Source organism: Zootoca vivipara, chromosome 9 (assembly GCF_965207765.1).
Source record: "Zootoca vivipara chromosome 9, rZooViv2.hap1.1, whole genome shotgun sequence".
Lineage (NCBI taxonomy): Eukaryota > Metazoa > Chordata > Lepidosauria > Squamata > Lacertidae > Zootoca > Zootoca vivipara.
In genome coordinates this window covers 44,968,626-44,988,127 of record NC_142592.1, presented here as the reverse complement: position 1 = coordinate 44,988,127, position 19,502 = coordinate 44,968,626, and the positions used below count along the sequence as shown (strand labels likewise).

The following is a 19,502-nucleotide window of genomic DNA, read 5'->3' as shown; positions in this document are numbered from 1 at the left end:
GATGCGGCTGCTTCCCTGACCTCCCATCATTGACATAGCTGAGGCTTACCAAGAGAGGCAAGGGCAAAACAGCAGCAAGGTCAGCACAGTGCAAATGCATTGGCAGAACCAGTCCAGGGCTCCTGCCAGTATGTTCACACCGCACTGGCCTTGCTGCCACCTCCTTGCCCCTCCTAGTAATGCTGGTGATGCCATGTTGGGTTAGCACCACCATCATCCTGACCTGTCAACCGCTACTGCCTGTGGTTTGTTCCAGCTTCACCCCTACCTTGAATCTGGGTGGCTGTTGGCAGAGTGGCTGGTATGAGCCCTAAATCTGTGTGCTCAGTGGGATGGAGACTATGGAACTGAAGCTGAATGACATCATCTGAGTGGTCCCAGGTCCCCCATCTGTAGTTACTATGCACACACACTTTTATTTCCATTACAGGTAGGTAGCCGTGTTGGTCTGCCTCCCCCCCCCCCCGTTCTCTCCAAGCGGAATGTGATAGGAAGAGAAGAGCGGCAAGATGTGCTCATTTGCCAGCCCCCAAAACATGTCACGCTTTGTCAGAAGAAGCAGGAAAGTTGCGCAATCTGTATAACAATGGAAACAGAAGAACTTCCTCTTCCATCCCAGAACTGATTTTGAAAGGAGGCAGCATATGAGAAAAGGAAACAGAGACGAAATTCTCAAGAACAGCTCTCAGGCACTGAATGTACAATTCACCCAGGCTATTTGAAGACCAAAGAATGGGAGATCTCCTATATCTCTGAAGAAGACCAAGAGGCTTAACCCTCCCTTGGCTCCAGAGGGATCCATTACATCTCTTGCTTCAGGTAAGGAAACTATATCTCTAGAGAGGTGGGGGATTAAATGACAAAATCATTGGATTTTGGGGTGGGAAAGAAAGGGCATTTCCCACGTGTTTGATGAACTGAACATTATTATAGGACAGCCTCCCCAAACCTGCTTCCTTCCAGATGTTTTGGACTACCATTCCCATCAGTGCCAATTGGGGAAGGCTAGGATAGCAGATCATTATACTCGGGAAAATGGAAGCTCCCTGCTTTGCCCTTTCAGGTACAGGAGGCAGGGAAGGAAAAGCAGAAAAACACACACACACTGTCCCGAGGTAAAGCACCGCCTTTCTTTCTCTGAAATGGAAGATGTAGCCTTTCATGGGAGCAACCAGCATACTAGTACTTGGTCCCATTTGTTCCACCCTGAAGCCCTTTCCTTGAGCTGATGATCAGAGGCACCCATGCCCTGCCCTGCCTGGCAATTCTTTGCCCTTGAGAAGTGCTCTTCAGTGGGCTGCTGGTGGGGACAGGCACAACACACATTTTCCAACCTTTTGTTTTGCCCAAATCTGGCAGATGGAAAAAGGTGTCTTAAAAAAAGTATTCTTAAAAAAACAAAACCCAAACACCCTTTTGTTTTGTCTACCATGAAACATACTTGAAACATTGCCTCTGGTTGAAGCTTGCTCTTGCACACGTCCATAGACATTTTTTTAAAAGGTGCATGTGCACAGGTGGAAAATATCTGTGTACATGCCCACAATGAATCTCAAGTTTCTGGAACTCACAAAGGGGTGGGGAAGTATTGGAATATAATATATATAAGATAAGAATAATATTGGAGAAAACTGGATATTGAAACCTGCTTAACCTAAATCATATATCCCAGTTTTACAGCGGCCCTTTAAAGTATGCTTCACGCAGAGTATACGCAGTCAGACGTTGACCTGGCTAAGAAAACACCACCAAGAGCGTAGGGTATTATCTCCCTTATATGAAACCCCTTACTAGCTGCACACTTGTAAAAGTATGCAGATGAAAATACAAACGGTTAGGTTTCTTTAACTGGAAAACAAACCTGACTCTAAAGAGACTTTAAACTAAAGATAAATGCTTTCTCTCTTAGCAATGTCATCTACCCACTTTCCAAACTTCCCACATAACTCCCATTCAACTACCCAATAATTAACAGTAAACTAGCTTTATAACTAAGCAACTCTCATACTAAGATTCAACTTGGAATCTCTTAAACTGAGAACAACTGAGAGAGTGATCTACTTAGAGATGAATCAAACTGAAAGATCTAACTAAGAGATACAGAAGGCTTTCTGACAGAGCCTTATATACAAGAAACAGAGCCCACGCCTGTGGGCAATTAACAGAAACACCGGCACCTGTTTCTCTTAAACAGACAGTATTTACATTAGACCGGCTCTAAAGTAACTTGACTATTCAAAAAATCCAACAGGAAGTCCTTACTGAAGGAGGGGACAACAACACACAGTGCAAATATACCCCATCAAGCACTGCCTGCTAATGTGGATGTGAAATATTGAGATTGATTTTAGAGCCATGAAATTGAAAGCACTCATATGTGTACAATTGGGGGGGGGGATGACACACACATGCATTCCAGCCAGAGAATTGGTACCCTGCCCTAAAAAAGAAAGGGATGGAGAAGAGACATAAAACAGCAGGGGGGTGAGGCAGATGGACCAGAAGATAAGCAGGTGGTGGTGTGTAATGTTGTGAATCCATTCATGTCATGCAGATTTCGGCAACCTTTTTCTAATAAAAGTATCATTCGCCAAATTAGGCCCATTTTACACTCCTATGAAACATATTAGAGAAATGTCTCTTTTCTGGTCCCTCTTTCTTTGGAACATAACTGTGCCCACATACAGGTTTCATACAGATGACTTGTTTGTTCAGCACTCATCCTGATTTCCTTGCTCATAGTTTACACAGTGGTTAGACTGTGTCCAGTCTTTATTGAGCATTGCTTCCGATTTGTTTTCAGGGCAATAAGCATTGATCCTGATAAGCCTGCAGGTCGTTTACATGTCTTCTCATTAGCCATTTGTTGATGCCACACTCCTAATGCACCTTCCAAGCAGCGAGAAGTCCCGTTTTCATTTGTTGTGCTAGGATGACAGAGCACTTTAATCTAGTTTAATCATGCAAAGTAAAATTCCTGCATGTCTTTGAATTCCCCACCCCCACCCCTGCAAAATGCTACAGGCTGGAGGCATCCAGAGTTTTGAAAAGAAGGAAAGTGAAGTCAAGGATAACAAATCTCCATAAACTCACAGTTAAACTGTAGGTCTGAGATAGTAAGTCAAACAAGCCAATTGCTTGAGTTCTGAGAATGGTTTAACAATCGACCCCTCTCCCTCTTCCCAGGGAACACTGGGAATTGTAGTTCCATGTGGGGAAATGGTTCCCCCCCCCAAACAACTCTGAGCACCCTGAACCAGCTACAGTTCCCACGATTCTTTGGGGGAAGCTACTAAAGTGTAGTAAATGTGCTTTAAATGTACGGTGCAGATACAACTAGGCGAATACAATGTCAGCAGGAGATCTGATCATGGGTCACCCACTTCATGACTAATATGATCTTGAGTGATCACAGGATTCTTTCCTCTCATCCCCACCCATGGAAGTTTCTCCATGAGTTGTGGCGAGAGTGAGAGTCCTTGTTTTATCTCCGTAGACCAGTTTCAGTCTGACCTGAAAAGAAACTGGAGCAGTTCTTTCTGGAGGTCATAATGATGAATCAGAGCAGTGGGGGCCCTGAGGCAAAATGCCCTGCTGCCTCTTTGATGGGGGTGCAAACTCCATAAGCAGTTCCCCCTGCCAGGCAAGCTGTACATGCTTCCAGATCTACCAACCCCCCCCCCCCCCATGGCAAAGCTGGGTGGCAGAACGTCCCCACCCTCTCGCTGACCTGGCAGGAGGGGAAGTATTCTGCAGAGCTTTGCCACCAGCCCCTCTGCTCCTAGAGGCAGGGGAGACCAGAGTCAAAGCTGGGCAGCGGAATGGGGGTGATGTCATTTGGGGCATGCCTCCTGAGGCAGCTGTCTCATCCAGCCTCATGGGTGAGCCGGCTCTGAATCAGTCTTACATTAGAATGTAAGAATAGCATTGCTGACCAGGCCAGTGGCTCATCTAATCTAGCTGTTCACACAGTGGCCAACCAGATGCCCATGGGGAGCCTTCCAGCAACTGATATTCAGAAGCATAATGCCTCTGATAGCAGAGGAAGAACATAGCCATCATGCTTAGTAGCCCTTGATGAACATGGTTATCCTGCCATTTATTTGTGCTGACTTTGCCGGACAGTTTTAAAAGTCATTGGTGGTTTAGCACCAGGGGGTTTCACAGTGTCTTCTGGGGAATCCTAGCATTCCTTGAAAGCTGATTATGGTTTCTTGATTGAGAAGATCAGTAAAGGCAGACAAGCTTCCCTGACAGGTAACTTTCCTACCACTTTCAAGCTTCACCTATCATACAGTTACAGCAAAGGGTTCTCCGTTTTCTCAGAGAGGGCAAAATGGATGGCAAGTGCTCTACTTGGATTGGGCTGTTTGCTTATTCCAGCAGCCCTTCTCAACCCGGGGCCCTCTAGATATGTGTTATCGACTGCAACTCCCTCCTCCCCTAGTCATTGGCTATGCTGGCTGAGGTTGATGGGAGTTGTTGACCAAGACACCTGGAGAGCAGCAGGTTGGTGAAGTCTGCTCCAAAAACAAATAAGAGTTTGTGGCAGGTGTCAAACAAGGCAATGTAGGCAAGTGAGAGTTCATTGAACGTAACAAATTTGGAACCCCCGAGTTAGGTGGGAAGAGAGAAGTACCCTTGATTTACACTTTTACTCCCACCTTCAGCAGGTGACCCGGGAAGAGTGGCAACGTGAACAGGTACCAGGAAGTCAGACATCAGACAGCACGCAGCCCAAGGAGCGGGGCAAATATTCAGGGATAAACACAGATGAGAGGAACATGAGATGCTGCAGCATTGCCCTGGCTCTGAGCCTCTTCTCTTATGTTGTTGAAGCTCAGCGTGAGTTTTGTATTCATTGTCTCACTCTTCCCTCTCTTCCCCCCCTATTCTCCTTTAATTTCTTTTCTTTTCCCATGCTCCTCTGATGCCCGGTGTTCTGCTACAGTGCAAGGGTCGCAAACCTTTGGAGGCCTCTGAGAACATTTGGAATTTTGAGAGTGAAAGCTGTGAGCACCATCAACTCTGGTTGATTCTTTCCCCTTCCCACCCCCCACCAACAGATAGAAAAAGGGAAAGCACACACGTACACATGAGAGAAAGAGAGAGAGAGAGAGAGAGAGAGAGAGAGAAAGAGAGAGAAAGAGAGAGAAAGAGAGAGAAAGAGAGAGAAAGAGAGAGAAAGAGAGAGAAAGAGAGAGAAAGAGAGAGAAAGAGAGTCTTTACTTTTCTATGAGATCTAGGTAAAAGTTGAATCCAGTAGAATTAAAATGGATCTTTGTGAATTTGCATGATTTTACACAATACCGGTATCCCACTGACCAACACATCAAATTAAAGCAGAGGTCACCAACTTTGGGGGTCTTCTGGGAACATTTGCAAACCAGAGAACCCATTGTGGTTACCACAAAGCAAAGCACATACTCTGTAGGCACATGCATATCTGCAAGCATCATATTGGCAACCACTGTGTTACACCAGGAGATGGAAACAGGGTGGACAAGGCTATGAAAATGAAGGGGTGGGGTTATTCAGACAGTAGATGACTCAGTGGCTCCAATTGATTTCAGTAGACATAGGTGGCTTCTATCTGGTAGAGAGAGGAGGGAGGAGGCAAAACCCAAATCATATCTAGAGACACGGAGGTCACCACGAGGTGATTTAGCTTGGACCCCTCATGTCATTCAAAGCATGCCCCTTTTCTTTCTCCCATACAAGGGAATGGGTGGCATTTACTACAGAGTAGAAATATAAATCATGGGACCCAGGTGGCGCTGTGGTTAAACCACTGAGCCTAGGGCTTGCTGATCAGAAGGTTGGCTGTTCGAATCCCTGTGACGGGGTGAGCTCCCGTTGCTTGGTCCCAGCTCCTGCCAACCTAGCAGTTCGAAAGCATGTCAAAATGCAAGTAGATAAATAGGAACTGCTACAGCGGGAAGGTAAACGGCATTTCCATGTGCTGCTCTGGTTCTCCAGAAGCAGCTTTGTCATGCTGGCCACATGACCTGGAAGCTATACGCCGGCTCCCTCGGCCAATAATGCGAGATGAGCGCGGAACCCCAGAGTCGGTCACGACTGGACCTAATGGTCAGGGGTCCCTTTACCTTTACCTTTAGAAATATAAATCACTGAATTGAGAGAAAACTTTAATTAGGAAGGGAGCAGAAATTCAATGTAGCCCACATTTAAAGTTGAACCTACCTGATCCACATTTTCTTAAACAACACGCAAACTAAAAAACAGCCATTCTTCAAAATCTATACTTCTCCAAATTCTGCAATTGCAATTCTCCAGGAAAGTAGTGTGCACAAAAAAGGGTAAAATCTGTTCAGAGAGAGCTATGTGTAGGTTCTCTTCAAGGATTCCTCTGAATCCACATGCAACATGATAAGAATCCATAGTCCTGAATCAAACCTAAGATGAAAGAAAGAAATTTTCTAATAAAGTGAAATTAATGGTTTTATGCTGGAGTCTCCCTCCAGAGTTCTTGTTTTCAAAGAGGACCATCTTAAGGACAGTTACAGAGTAACCTGATACCAGGGAGATTTATAAAAACAATACAAAAATCCAAGTTGATTACCTGTGGTTTGAATCAAGATTATGAATTTTCATCACATGGCATGTGTTAAATAGCGTACCAATGTCCGGTTGTTTGTGTTCTCAGCAGTAAAAGATCTGCTAGTCACCAATGAAACTATTTTGCTGTCCAGTTCTTTCTCCCGCTCCTCTCCATCTCCACCATCATTTAGGAATTTAGAATTATACTTCATACTTCACATGAAATTGACACTAGTCCCTGGAAGCTCATGCCATAATAAATGTGTGGTTCTTTAAAAGTGCCACAAGACTCTCCATTCTCAAGACTATGAGGCTAAGAGGAACATTTATGTTCCTCAAATCCATGAACAACCACCAAGAGATTAGAGAATGTATTATTCATTAACTGTTTGTTCCCTGCTTCTTTGGCTGTTCCCCAACACCAGTTTATATCCTTATGAATTTTTCCTTTCCTTTGCAGAGAAGTCACCTATGGAAACCCTTGACTGCTTCAGTGACTATGTATCACACACAGCCTGCACCTGGAATGAAAGCCGGGATGCAAGGAACTTTGTCAAGATGAAGCTTCTTCATAGTGACACATATCAGTGAGTGCCTAAGCTCTAATCCCCGAGGATAGGGAACCTGCACCCCTCCAATTATTGTTCAACTCCCATCAGCCCCAGCCAGCATGGCCAATGGCCAGGGATGATGGGAGTTGGTCCAAAATCACCTGGGGTGGGGAACAGGTACCCACACTGGTCTTATCCATTGCAGAATGATGAAAAGATAATGCTGGAGGCTGCTGGGCCTAAGTGCGGAGATGCTTGAGAAATTTGATATTTGCTAATCCCAATATGATCTGTGTCTCCCAGACTAATGTATGGATTCATTCACTTAGTTATCAACCATTTTTTGCACTTTCCAAGTGCTTCTGTGCAGTTCTTGGCTCAAAAACTCTTTAAAAAATTCTATATTTTGAGAGACCGGGGGGGGGGAGAGAGAGAGAGAGAGAGAGAGAGAGAGAGAGAAGTTTCAAAATGAGTATTTTAGATAAATCCAAACTAGGTAAAGGTAAAGGGGCCCCTGACCATCAGGTCCAGTCATGTCCGACTCTGGGGTTGCGGCGCTCATCTCACTCTATAGGCCGAGGGAGCCAGAGTTTGTCCGCAGACAGCTTCCGGGTCATGTGGCCAGCATGACAAAGCTGCTTCTGGCGAACCAGAGCAGCACATGGAAACGCCGCTTACCTTCCTGCCGGAGCGGTCCCTATTTATCTACTTGCACTTTGATGTGCTTTCGAACTGCTAGGTGGGCAGGAGCTGGGACCGAGCAACGGGATCTCACCCCGTTGCAGGGTTTCGAACCGCCGACCTTCTGATCATGGGTTCAAATTGCAAGAAAGGGGGCTGAAACTAAACACTGGGAAGGGATTTCCTTGTGGTGCCCACAGTGGAACAGGCTGACTTGGAAGGTAGCGTGTTCTCCTTCCTTAGATGTTCTAAAGGAGTGGCTGGCTGGATTCCCTGCATCAGCTGGCAGTTGGTCTTGACTCCCTGAGTCCTCTTCCAAATGCAGGATTCCAAAATACATTTCAAAATGTGTAATTCAATACATATTCTTCAAGGAAGGAAGTTGTGGATGAATGCAGAATTGGGATGGGGCAGACCGATGGGTAAATACATGTGAAAATGGCATGGACCAGAAATAGACAGATTCACCCATCCCTCAGGTTGCTCTCAGGGAAAGAGCGTCTCCTCCTTGCCACAGACTCCTGCCCTGCACCTCATTAAACAAATTGTCTGTTTAATGAACATGCCTTTTAATGAACATGCTGAGACCAGGAGGAGGGGCAACGTATGCAATCATACTCCCCTCTGCACATTCTTTGTAACGTGCAGGAAGGGGCTATGGTCCCTTTATGGGAGAGGAAAAAATAGCAAGAGGATGGTTTTGTTAGGCGTGGGGGGCACTTCTCCAGAAGATGAAGTGGTGATGTTTCTTTCCATTTTCCATCTTCCTCTTCTGTGTTCCTTTGAAAGAGGAACTGAACCTTAACTTAGCCTGACAAGGGGAAGAAAAGGAAGGAGTGGTTGTTAAGAGTAAGAGGAGGTGGAGGCCAGCAGGATATTGAGACATGTAGATGACAGTCGGTATGGTGTAGTGGTTAGAGTAAAGGACTGAGACCTGGGAGTAAAGGTAAAGGTAAAGGGACCCCTGACAGTTAAGTCCAGTCGTGAACAACTCTGGGGTTGTGGCGCTCATCTCGCTTTACAGGCCGTTTGTCTGCAGACAGTTTTTCCGGGTCATGTGGCCAGCATGACTAAGCCGCTTCTGGCGCAACGGAACACCGACACCAGAGCAGTGCACGGAAACGCCATTTACCTTTCTGCCGGAGCGATACCTATTAATCTACTTGCACTTTTTGGCATGCTTTTGAACTGCTAGGTTGACAGGAGCTGGGACCGAGCAACAGAAGCTCACCCTGTTGCGGCGATTCAAACCGCCAACCTTTTGATCGGCAAGCCCAAGGCTCAGTGGTTTAGACCACAGCGCCACCCACGTCCCTTGGGACCTGGGAGACCAGAGCTCAAATCCCCCACTCACCCACAAAGCTAACTGAGTGGCATGGGCGTAGGCAAGATTTATTTTAGGGGGGCAGGCTTTATGTTGTAGGGGCAGATCTGTGATGCAATTGGTCAGTTAGTTAAATATTATTTTTTATTTTCTTGATTTGGAGGGGGTAGCTGCTCTCCTGCACCCCCCTGGCTATGTCCACACTGCGTAGCCTTGGTTCCAGTCATTGTTGCTCAGCCTAACCTACAGTACCTCTCAAGATGGATGGGAGGATAAAACAGGGAGGTGATGAGAGCAATTCACGCCACCTTGAACTCCTTGGGCAAGCACCTTCAGTGTACTCTCTTACCAACCTTTTCCAGCTAAACAATATTTTTCTGGGCAGATCTCACAAGCAGAGAATTGTGCCCCATGTTAATTAAGGACAGGAGCAGAGGTGTAGCGATCTGGAGTCACGGGGGTTTGAAGAAGCATTACTATTTCTGCAGCAGGGGCCCTGAAAGCTCCATGTCTTCAGGGTCCTAGAGCCACCCTATCAGCATGAAAGGGGAAGTTTTTTTGTCACTGAGAAGATGTCTTCTTCTCCTTTGTGCTGATTGGAGACAATAAGAGTGAAAGGAGGTGAGTTTGCCATTGAGTATTGGCTCCAAAGGTCACTCTGGAGAAGGCGAGCAGTAACTCTGTATGTTCGAAAGTCAAGCATTTAGAAACGCGAAAAGCACATGATCCCTTAGTTTCAAGAGAAAGGTGTGCAGGTTTTGTTACACACAATGGAACTTCAAGCAGAACAAAACTTAAGTCTCTCTGAAATAAGATATTGGAACACTCCAAATCATTTGTAGATCTAGCTGAAAGGCACCACATGGACAGCTGCATTGATCATTATAATGAATCCGTAATTATTATTATTGTATAAGTATAAGATTGTTGTATATCTTAGAAGGTTGTATTACCTTAGAATGTGGCATTGCTGTGACTATCATGAAGGAACCCAGCTCTGGGTGGGAGGAAGTGCCTTTTCTATGTTTGAAACACTGGGGCAGGATGTCTATGGTCCCAAGATCCCCCCTCAATCCTGTTAGCTTACATGGCCCATTTTTTTTAATAGAGCTGTAACAAGCATTGTGTATTATCAGACTCATTCTCTGGGACTCTGGGTTGTGAATGAATGCTTGTAGAATTAACAGTTTGCTGTTACCAGCAAATAAAACAAGGCTTTCTGGTGCTTATAGGAATAACCTCACACAGATGACATGTCATTCTGAAGAGGAAGATTCACAGATACATTGGAGCTGCCACAAAAACCAGACAATTTTCAATGTCTGGTTGAATAATATCTTCATTTTCAAACCAGATCAGGAACTGAAAGTCCAGGTGAATGTCAGCCTCTTTGATAATGGTATGTACTCACGTCTCCCAGAAATGTGAAATGTGGACTCATGAATTTGTCTAACAACAACAACAACCATAATTTATTTATACCCCGGCCATCTGGCTGCGTTTCCTCAGCCACTTTGGGCGGCTCCCAACAGACTATTAAAAACATGACAAAACATCAAACATTATGGTATGCACTGAAAAGCACAGGGTGTAGCAACCTTGGGGAAACTAAATAGATCTGTGCCTTGATGGGAGACCACCCAAGAGCTCTTTGTATCAGCCTTAAATCCCATGGAAGAAAGGTGGGAGTGGGAAATAACATTACAACAACATTACATTAAATGTCTAGGTTAATGAATGATAACCCCTCTAGCCCCCACTGTAACCTTTCCACAACCCCATCAGGATGAAACAAAAATAGATTTTGGGAGGCTCATTTTAAATCTGAATGTTCTGAGAGCCCAAGTAGACATTTGATGAAGATATGGCCTTCTGAGTCTCTGCTGAACATTGAAATCAGGGATGGAGAACCTTTAGTGGCAAGGATGTTATTGGACTCCAACTCCCATCAGCCTCGGTCAGAAAGAAAGGGTAGCTTAAATCATAGCTGTCAAGTTTTCCCTTTTCTCGTGAGGAATCCTATTCGGCATAAGGGAATTTTCCCTTTAAAAAGGGGGAGAACTTGACAGCTATGGCTTAAATATTTCCATCCTTCTGATTCTTCTCACCCTGAATTATTTCCTTTCAGTTGTTAAGAACCCACTTCTTCCCACCAAATCATGCCCTCACACTGTTTTGGAGACATTCAGTAGAACTGCAGGCTCCTAGAAGTTGATATCAGTCATATCCTGTTCTGCAGCGTGCCAAATCTCATATGGAGGATGTGGCAGTGGGCTTAATTTAGTAAAAATCTTGGTGGTCTAGGGCAGCCACTGATGGTGATGTGGAAAGGTTAGAGTGGGGTCAGAGGGGTCAGAACAAGCAGTGTCCCATCTAGGCCACAGGTAGCCAATGTAGTCCCATCTAGATGTTAGACTCCAACTCCCATCATCCCTGGCTATTGGCTACGCTGGCTGAGACTGATGAGACTTGGAGTTCAACAACATCTGGCAGGCACCACGTTGGCGACCTCTGAAGCAAGTGGAGTCACTTTCAGGAAATCCTTTGGTTCAGGAAAGTGCAGCAGAGGGCATTCAGGTTCATGTACAGCATGTACCCAGCCTCCCTCCCCAAACCATTAACAGGTCTGCTTAGGCACAAACTCAGTGGCTTGGAAAGAGCAGAATCCAGGCCAGGTGCTATTACAAGGAAAAGGATTAGCAACTATTAGTCCAGTCCAAGAGCAAGGACCAAAGTTCAAGAGATTGAGATTAGCAGTAGGAATTCCAAGGCTGCACAGGAGTTGCAAAGTTGTTGATAACTAAGACACCCTGACACTGGGAAACAAATTAATGCACATAGTGTGCTAGAACTTCTATGTCTTCGTTCATTCCACAGGAGATAACAACTGAACCTCTCAATTTATTGTAATTTAGCAGTTTCACATTGGCACCTCTTTGTAATGTAAAAATATTTGAAATATCATTAAGTTAGACTTCTAAAGCTGACACAATCAGTGTTTTGTTGGTGAAGACATCGATCAATAGACCTTGGGCCTTGACTGAATGTCAACTAAACCATCTTTATTGCTTTCTTGAATTGATCCACAAGCTGCAATCTTAAGCACACCTCCTGGGTGGGAAATTCCACTGAAACCAATTGCCTTCTGTTCCAGTTATGAAGAAATGAAGATTTATTTATTATACTTTGTTAGATCCTTTATAAAGCAACTTCTCTAAGCATTGTACGGATCAGTTAACATACCTGTACAATGCTTGTAGGACAATTGCAGAGTAAATCTTTAAACTCTGAGAGCCATGCAGAAGACAGGGACTAAAATTAGGTGGTCTTAAAAGACTTGCAGAGAAGGAAAGGTTTGTAGCCTGACATTGAAAGAATAACAACATAGATGGCAAGTGACTTTCCCTATGGGGAGCATTCCATAGCCAGAGGGCCACCACCAAAAAGGCCGTCTCTGAACTTCAGATTGAGGGAATGCGTAGAGAAAGACATTCTTAGGTACAGTTAGCAGTAGGTACGGTAGATATAAGAAGAGGCATTCTGTCAGGTACCAAGCAGGTACCATAGGCAGATCTGGACCTTTCCACCTGAGCAAAGATTAACCTGTGTTTTTCATTATTCACTCTTCCAGTACGACCTCCTCCACCCCATGTTCGAGATGTTGTTGTCACAGAGGATGGTGACTACCTATTGGCTTGGGAAGCAGGAGGTGGAACAAATAAAAGACATTGGCTGGATGGAGCCCTGAACTTTGAAGTGACCTACAAAAGGCGCTGGGAACTCTGGGAGGTACCTATGACCATTTTGAGAGTCATGCCAACATTTCTGTCTGCACTTAGTCATGCAGTGGTTAATACATTATTATTATTATTATTATTATTATTATTATTATTATTATTATTTTCAGAAAAAGCAATCACAAAATATTATACTACAGTACACAAGAAGTGTATTCAATACCATTAGTAGAAGTGCTGACTGATTTCCAAAAATTAAGAGTTTTAAACGGAGTACAGAAGGTAGCACTATGGAATTCACTACCCCAAGATATAATGACTACCAACTTAGATGGCCTTAAAATGGATTTAAACAAATTCAAAGAGGATGAAGCTATTAGTAGCTTGCTAGGCATGATGTCTCTCTGTACTCCCTCCAGTATCAAAGGTGATAGGCCTCTGAATACCAGTTGCTGGAGAGAACAAGCATTGGGAGTGCTGCTGTGATGAGCTCTCACTTTTGGCTTCCTATAGGCCCCAAAGCTGGCCCTGAGTGGCTGGAGTATAGAGTATATGATATATGGCATCCCCCTGCTTGACAATGGAAATGTATTTATCTTTCTTTCCCCTCCTCTATGCAAATACCTCTCTCTCCCTTGCTAGGACTCCACCTCTATCTTGATGTCAAACACCTCCAAATGCCTTTTCCTCCACGATGACCTTGTGCCTGGGAGCCCCTATGTTGCTCGTGTCCGAAGCATACCAAGACAAGGCGGTGGTCTTGTTGGCCGGTACAGTAAATGGAGCCGCAAAGTCTATTGGGAGACACCGAAAACATGGAAAGGTAATGCTGCAAAGAGATGGTTCTTCCTTGTGGGCATGGGTGTATGTTCTAAGCTGCTGGAAGAGCTGCAAGCCAGTTAGATAAGATTTATGATGGAAGATTACCTCTGGATGAGTTGCACTCGGTTGTTCAAATACTCTGGATGCTCTTGCACATGCATGCCTCATCGCTGTTCTTCTGCCCCAGTGATGTAGGCACCCATGGTGTCGGGCAGCCTTTCCCAGCTTGGTGCCCATCATCAGCTTTGTGTTTGTTATGCCATTAAGCAGCTTGTGAAGAAGCTTCAAGTTTTGCACTGAAATGAAGCTAAGATTTGAGACACACCCAGACATTTTGATCACTCTTGGAAAGAACTCCATGATGCTGGTGGTTCACTTCAAAACATGATGGCACGTCTGTTGGAGTTAACCTGTACCTGTCATGACCCCAGAGTCCAGCAGAAATCAAGACTCAAGGTCATGGGCTGCAAAGTCTACAGCTAAGGAACCTGACCAAGTGCAGAACTCTGAGTCTGCTGCTGGAGATCAGGAGACACCTGAGCCATAAAATCATGTCTCCAGACGATGCTTATAATGACTGGGTCTGCTCTCAACCTTTCTTGGAGCATGTCAGAGGCTGTAAACTCTGATCTGCCTTGTCCATGACATCCAGTATTGGACCAGGAGGTGATGGTACCTTCAGCTGTGCCCACTCTAAATAACAAGGATAGACTTAGCCTATTGCATAGAAGGCTTCCCTCACATTTACGGTACTAACCTACTTCCCATCTTATTGTTCCATGCACCTTAATTCAACAAGTAGTGAGGACTCCAGGGATGCATTGTGTACATAGTTTCTGTTTCCTTTGGAATTAATTCATTGGATGCTCCTTGACCTTTGGCCTTGGTGTCTGGGTCTGGTCTAGCAATATTTGGGGGACCCAGGCTCCCCATTTCTGATCTACTCATTGGTGGCTTTCACAGAGTTAATTTGCACTGGTGCCTTCTCTGCAGGACAGCCCCTATTTCTGTCTTGATCAATGAAGTGTTTTGTGTTATATAGTTTGGTTTGTCTTCTTTGAGAAGCCTGATATTTAATGGATCCTCTTTTTCATTTCTAGCTGCACTTCTTACCAAATCCCTCCTCAATGTTCCTTTCCTGTGTTAGCTTTTGCCAAGCTCTGCATGACCCTAGACAGGACTTATTCTTTCTGGTTTCTCCCATTAGATGGTGCAGAAGCTCAGCCCAAGAACCTCCGCTGTCTATTTAATGGCATTGATCAGCTAAATTGCAGCTGGGAGGTGCGTCAAGAGGTCACCAGCTCAGTCTCATTCACACTCTTCTACAAAGCCAGCCCAGAAACAGGGTGAGATTTTCTGTATGAAGCAAAAATACCTCCAAATATTCTTCCCCTTTTCTAAAACTTAACTCCCTCTTGTTGTATCTTCCTTGTTCCTAGAGAGAAGGAATGCTCTCCAGTCCTTCAAATGGAGCTGCCTTCCACCCGATATGTCCTGCAAAGCTGTGAGATCAATGTCACCAACCCCGAGAGGATAAGCCAATATCTTGTGACTGTGCGGCCAAAAGAGGAAGAGAAAGTGATGGAGGCAGCGAAACACAGTAAGGCCCCTTTAGAGTCCACAAAGCTTAACGCTATGGGGCACATGTGGGCTCCTATGAGGCTTTGCTTTGTGACTTACCTGGGGAATGTCACCGGTATGCAGTCATGAAGAAGCAAATGTGAGGATAAGACAAAGTCACGTGGCCAAACCCAGTGCCTCTTACAGGCAGACCAAGTGAGGGCCAAGACTCTGAAGGGAAAAGGGAACCTTGTGGGAGCTGAGCAAGTCTGGATCTGGTCCATAGCTGAATGGAAGACCCTTGTCCCACCATGGAGGGAACATGGGTTATAATGCCATAAAATGAATTAGCAGCCCCTTGGGGTAGCACAATTCAAGAGACACTCCATAAGGAAAGAAGCACATCAATCTGAGTCTCTGAGGATGCTTTTGGGGTTGCCACTTCTCCAAGGGAGCTGGCTCTGCATCCTCGTCCCTCAGTGAAGTACTAGGGGCTCCTGGGCGGTACACTCCTGCTTTGCTTGGGCTCACCCTGACCTTACCCTCGCAAATACTCTTTAACAGGTTAACAAGAGATAGGTTTCTATTCTTGATGCATCCTTTGTTTCCCAGTCAAGGCAGGCCCACCTTTCAAGCTGTCTGTGTCAACCCAGGACAACCAGGAGCACAGCCTCAAATGGGAAGTCAGGAATTCGACTCTGCGAATTCCAGAGACATATCAAATCTCATACTGGAAAACCGGAAAGCCTTCGGAGGTGAGCAGTAAATAAATTGCGCTGCCCAATAGTTTGAGAAAAGCAAAGTGTTATCTCTTCCCTCATTTTTCTCCTCTTTTCTCTTCTCAGGACCATTTGGGCAACAGTGACGACACATGGTTCACCTTCCCCTCAGAGTTGCTGGAACAGGACACAAGTTACACAGCAAAGGTGCGGGCAAAAGTCCGTGGTTACACGTATGACGGTCCATGGAGTGAATGGAGCAAGGAAATTGAGTGGACAACACTCAGGGGTAAGCCACAAATGGAGTTTCCAAACAAGGGCTCTAGTCCACCTTTCTTCTCTAGGGGAAAAGGTTCTGTTGCTGTCTTCAGAAGGTGATATGCTGAAGGGTTGGTATGGACAGGCACATGCTGAGCAGAGGCGTAGGAAGGGTGGTACGGTGGGTGTGGCCGCCCCCGGTGTCATGACTGAGGGGGGTGGCAAAATGGCAGGTGAGTGGGCGGCACACCTTGTGCCTGGCGGCAGCAGCTCTTCTAACCCGGCAGCAGACAATAGCCCTCCTCAACCGTGGCGAGGCGCACGTGGCCACAGCAGCTATTGCAGAGAGCAGGAGGAGAGTGAGCAGCAGCTTCCCCGCCTCTCTCCTACCCTGAACTGTGGTGTGTGGGAGGGCAGCCTCCATGCCCCACCCCCCTCAGGAGAATGCCCTGCCCTGGGCAGAGCGGGCATAAGCTCTGCCGCTGATGCTGAGGGCACATTGCAGTAGTCCAATCCGGAAGTCTGCTTGGGTGCATCTAATGTTTTCCCTGGGTGTGACTTCTTAAGAACACTTGAAGCGAAGGCAAGGCTGCTTTGATTACAAAGTCAGTTTTCAAATTTGCTTTAACTTTCCTTTCAGTTGATCTCTCAGCATTCTGACGATGTTGCAATCTTCTGTTTGGTTTCAGTTGTGCCTCCTTGGAGCATTATACTGATTGCAGCAGTCTCTGTCATTGTGATGATGGCAGGCATGTGCTTTTGCCATAGTTATCTTCTCAGGTAAGCATGTGTTGCCTGTTGTCTTTGTCCATGGAGTTTTCTTGGCAGGGATACTGGAGTGGCTTGCCAGTTCCTTCTCCAGGTGGATCACGTTTAGTCAAAACTCTCCACTATGACCTGTCCATCTTGGGTGGCCCTGCATGGCATAGCTCATAGCTTCTCTGAGTTATTCAAGCCCCTTCACCACGACAAGGCATTGATCCATGAAGGGGATCAAACCTATCCATTCTTAAGGAAATCAGCCCTGAGTGCTCCCTGGAAGGACAGATCGTGAAGCTGAGGCTCCAATACTTTGGCCACCTCATGAGAAGAGAAGAATCCTTGGAAAAGACCCTGATGTTGGGAAAGATTGAGGGCACTAGGAGAAGGGGACGACAGAGGACGAGATGGTTGGACAGTGTTCTCGAAGCTACGAACATGAGTTTGACCAAACTGCGGGAGGCAGTGCAAGACAGGAGTGCCTGGCGTGCTATGGTCCATGGGGTCACGAAGAGTCGGACACGACTAAACGACTAAACAACAACAACAAGCATGTGTTGCAAATGGGTTGGGCATCTGGATACATTGGCACACAATAGTGGAGGAGAGGGTGGGCCACATGGTGAACAGTCCATAGCATACAGCTGTTCGTTATGTGGACTGGGTATTTTCTTTTAACCACACCTCTGTAAATATTCCAGAATATATATTTGCATTGGTGATGCATTGCACATGGACAGCTCAGAATTTGTTAACATCCACAAAGAGGAGTGTTCTCCACCCTTTCTGCATCTACAGTATGTACGGTATATACGTGCAGGCTATGCTGGGTGGCATAGTGTCATGGCAGTGCTATTATTATTTGTATTGTGCAAAGTGAGCAAGTGGAAACTCTTCTTGGTCTGACTGACGTTGCTTTAATGTCTTCATTACAGGAAGAGCAAGAATTGGAAGGAAGCCATCCCACACCCTCCCAAGACGCTTCTTCTCCCAAACCTTTTCCCGGTGAGAGAGATTTCCTTTGGACTGGTATTAGCATCTCTGCTTCTGCCTTGCAAAAGTGTAGTGGGCTTCTTTGTTTGAAGGCATTCCTTCTGATACTTTTTTTGTATCGAACCATCTTCCATGAGATACTTCAGCACTGTGTGTTTGGCCTTGGTCAAGGTCCAAGGACATTAAGGCTCTCCCATGTGGGTGACCAATTTCAGGTCCATGTCACTTCTGACTGATTCACCCCAAGTCTGCTTCATTCCATTTCCACATGTAAAAAAAATATCCACATGAACAACTGCATTTAAATCCATATTTTCAAAACCATGCATTTAAAACACTCTTATACTACTTTAAACAGTTGTGGCTTACCTCAAAGAATCTTGGGAACTCTAGTTTGGTAATGGTGCTCTTAGGAGAATCTTGGGAACTCTAGTTTGGTAATGGTGCTCTTAGGAGAATTCTCTCAGAGCTATAATTCCCAGCACCTTGAACTAACTACAGTTCCCAGGAGTCTTTGGGGAAAACCATGACTGTTAAAGTGATATAAAAGTGCTTTCAATGTATGGTGTACATGTTGTTTTGAAAAAGCAAAGATATTTTGATACTTTTTTTGAGCCAAGATTTGCACTGGAACAGTCTGGGAATGTGAAACATAGGAAATTCCCTTCTATTAGAGTCAAACCATTGTTCCACCTAACTGATACACAAGGTAGGATCTGAATGAAGATGAGACCAGCTGCGTATGGGCACTAAGCCAGCACACAGGTGCCCATGAGAAAGCAGGAATATGCAGGTGCTCTGTATCACTAAAGCACTTGGGACATGGTCTCACCCGCAAACATCCTGTGTTTAACTTGTACCATGCATAGTGTCACTTTCGTTCCAGCTCTTTCCTTACACTGCTCTTGTGTCCTTGTGTCCTTTCAGAGACTAGAGTTGCTAAATGGCTCACAGGACAGTAGTAGCCAGAGCTCTGGGGAGGAAGTAAACAGCTGTACGTTGGAAAGGTGAGTGCATCTAAAGGAAGGACACACTGCATGTCCAAGGCATTCTCAGGAAACTAGCTGGTATGTTTCCCGGCCATGTATACACTAAGGTAGCAATCCTATACACATTTATCTGGGAGTAAGCTCTGTTTAACTCAGCGGGGTTTCCTCTGAGCAGATAGGCAAAGAATTGTACTGGTTTCGGTCCCTCTAATTAGCTGCTTCATGTTCACTAGCAAGCCAACAACGGCTCAGAAAGTGGGCACATAGAAAGAAGCCACAGACCATTGGTCCATCTAGTTCAGTTTTGTCTAATTGTCAAGCAGCACCCCCTCTATTTCAGGCAGGGGGCAGTCTCAGCCCTACATGGAGATGTTGTGGGCAAGGGTAGATTTAGAGCCATGCGCATGCACTGGCTGCTGAGCCAAGGGGGCAACATCTCAAAGCCTAGTAAGCAAGGTGCTGGGCTGTGGGAAGGAGGTGTTGGGCTCTGACAGGGTCTTAGAGAGTCCTCCCAGCTCCTTCTGAAAGCCTAGTTAGTGTTTTCCCAG

General features: G+C 45.6%; 1 protein-coding gene across 3 annotated transcripts in view; it reads left to right on the top strand.

Moving 5' to 3' along the window:
* The first annotated feature begins 612 nt into the window (after positions 1 to 612).
* Positions 613 to 19,502, top strand: part of CSF2RB (colony stimulating factor 2 receptor subunit beta) — a 22,095-nt gene continuing 3,205 nt past the window's right edge. Inside the window, exons 1-13 of one of the 3 annotated variants that reach the window (XM_035128313.3) lie at positions 613 to 819; positions 4,671 to 4,845; positions 7,022 to 7,148; positions 10,350 to 10,516; positions 12,749 to 12,906; positions 13,497 to 13,677; positions 14,884 to 15,022; positions 15,116 to 15,276; positions 15,849 to 15,991; positions 16,082 to 16,244; positions 16,903 to 16,993; positions 17,908 to 17,977; positions 18,893 to 18,972. In XM_035128313.3, the coding sequence (XP_034984204.1) occupies positions 4,785 to 4,845; positions 7,022 to 7,148; positions 10,350 to 10,516; positions 12,749 to 12,906; positions 13,497 to 13,677; positions 14,884 to 15,022; positions 15,116 to 15,276; positions 15,849 to 15,991; positions 16,082 to 16,244; positions 16,903 to 16,993; positions 17,908 to 17,977; positions 18,893 to 18,972 (1,541 nt within the window). In that variant the 5' untranslated portion in view covers positions 613 to 819; positions 4,671 to 4,784. Of the gene's footprint in view, positions 820 to 4,670; positions 4,846 to 6,915; positions 7,149 to 10,349; positions 10,517 to 12,748; positions 12,907 to 13,496; positions 13,678 to 14,883; positions 15,023 to 15,115; positions 15,277 to 15,848; positions 15,992 to 16,081; positions 16,245 to 16,902; positions 16,994 to 17,907; positions 17,978 to 18,892; positions 18,973 to 19,502 lie in introns of those variants that run through there. The other 2 variants (XM_088652105.1, XM_088652104.1) reach the window with 2 other exon arrangements.